This window comes from Nematolebias whitei, chromosome 2 (assembly GCF_014905685.2).
Source record: "Nematolebias whitei isolate Nwh7 chromosome 2, NemWhi1, whole genome shotgun sequence".
Classification (NCBI taxonomy): Eukaryota; Metazoa; Chordata; class Actinopteri; order Cyprinodontiformes; family Rivulidae; genus Nematolebias; species Nematolebias whitei.
Genome location: NC_056499.1, coordinates 3,720,740 through 3,722,919, shown reverse-complemented (window position 1 = coordinate 3,722,919; position 2,180 = coordinate 3,720,740). Strand labels below are relative to the sequence as shown.

At 36.6% G+C, this 2,180-nt stretch overlaps 1 protein-coding gene across 1 annotated transcript in view; it reads left to right on the top strand.

The window, feature by feature from the left end:
* stk33 (serine/threonine kinase 33) overlaps positions 1–2,180 on the top strand; it is an 18,382-nt gene that overhangs the window by 12,868 nt on the left and 3,334 nt on the right. Inside the window, exons 6-7 of the mRNA XM_037692737.1 lie at positions 1,073–1,155; positions 1,796–1,883. Of these exons, the coding sequence (XP_037548665.1) occupies positions 1,073–1,155; positions 1,796–1,883 (171 nt within the window). The remainder of the gene's footprint in view (positions 1–1,072; positions 1,156–1,795; positions 1,884–2,180) is intronic.

Below are 2,180 nucleotides of genomic sequence, written 5' to 3'. Positions count from 1 at the left end.
CCTGTCCATGTGTCCCTGTGATGGACTGGAGACCTGTCCATGTGTCCTTGTGATGGACTGGAGACCTGTCCATGTGTCCTTGTGATGGACTGGAGACCTGTCCATGTGTCCTTGTGATGGACTGGAGACCTGTCTAGGGTGTACCCCACCTCTCACACAGTGATAGCTGACATGGTCACCAGTGAACCCCGTAACCCGAAAAGGAAGAAGCGGATAAAGATAATGGATGGATGGACGGATGGATGGATGGACAGATGGATGGATGGATGGATGGATGGATGGATGGATGTTATGGGTTTCTTTGGACTTGTGATGACACAGGTGCTTTTTATTAACCTGAATGTTGTTCTAAACAAATCTTTTTGCCTCTGCACTGTAGAATGAACTCTAGGGTTCAGAACTAACATACATTTTATGTTTATTCTACTCCGACCATGACACAGCTCTTATTTTCTTCTTTTGAAGGCTTTCAAGCTAGATATTAATAAAAAAACTACATTTTCTCAAGTCTGTTTTGTGCACAGTTGGTCAAGTTTACCTTTCACACACAACCTGCACAGCTTCATTAACTGGCTGCTTCAGTCAGTGCTGTAAGAAGCTCTGCTAGGCACAAATTGATTCCTCCTCGCGTCACTGTATGTATTTTTTAAAACATGTTCCTTCACTTTGATTTACTGTAAATGAAGTAAACAAATCATCATGTCTCCAAAACGGGGTCTGGTAAATCATGTTACACAATTTTTCAGTACCGTAGATAAATAAGTAAAAAAGCAGCTCCATATGGGGTGAAAGAAAAGCTGTAGTAAGAACATAAAAGTTTGTTGCAAGTATGAACAAGATTATGCAGAAAATTTGTAGGCTCTGTAATCTTCCACAGTGTTTTTATATTTCTGTATAAACACTATTTTATTTCTAAATATGCCGACCTAAATACTGATTACAATACCGAGTTTTGTACTGTGTACATGTATTTGCACTCATTATCTCAGATACCATAAATCCTTTTCACATCCATCTTTTTGCTGTTTTTCTATTTAATTATTTATTTATTATTATTATTATTTTTTTACAGGTATAATGCACCGGGACTTGAAACTTGAAAATATTCTTGTGAAGAATTCTCTTCATGAAGATGACAGCAGGTTTCTTATCAAGGTATTTTAAAGACAGAATGTAAAACTTCTCGTCACCCCAGTTCTCTAAGCCCAGTTTGGACACTTTATTTTAGCTTTTTCATCATTAGTAAAGACTTTAAATACTCCTGCTTTACCAAAGATAAATCTCATCTTCTTTCACCTTCACAATGACTTAAATATCTTTCACCAGTTTATCATATGGGCTCAGCATTCCAAGTGCACTGACAACAAGTAAGCTGCTGCTAAGACTTGGTATGTTAGCCAATTAAAAGTTAGTTCATGATGTAAATATATTAATGGTTAATTATTTAACCGTAAATATATTGCTGTCTTTTTGTGCCTTTTCACTTTTTCCTTTATTTGCACAAACCCAAGCACACAATCCATGCACATGTTGTAAAAAGTCTGCATTATTGACAGCATTTTTTTTATTCAGACACAGCTAATACAGATAGCTTTTATTTATTTAAATAGCTAAGTCTTAATTTATTTGCTCAAGAACCTTTTCTTTTGCAGTGTCATGATAGAGTTCTGCTAACATACTGTATGTAGCCTTAAACAATCTATATGTTGGTGATGCTGTAGGGCTGGAATCAGAACCACTGATCTGTCGCCATGTCTGTTTGTAATTTCTCATTTTAGTGCTGTTCTGTCATTAGGTAGCGGACTTTGGTCTGTCGATCAAGACCAAAGGTGTCGGGATTGAAAACATACAGATGGACGCCTGTGGGACGCTCATCTACATGGGTATGTCATCCATCCACAGTTCCCACTTTACTGTATGTAAGGAGACGACTCAAACAACCACAGGCTCAGAATGATCGTTTTTCACGTTACTTCAAACGTTTAAGTATTAAAGGGTACTTGTTCTTCCAACAAAGTTAAGTCAGGTCCTCTGGACTGTTTCTTTTTGTTGGAATGTTTCATCTTTCATCCAAAAGACTTCATCAGTCTGTGGAGCCACAAACAGTGTCTTCACATAGTGGGTCAATTATATTATATATATATATATATATATATATATATATATATATATATATATAT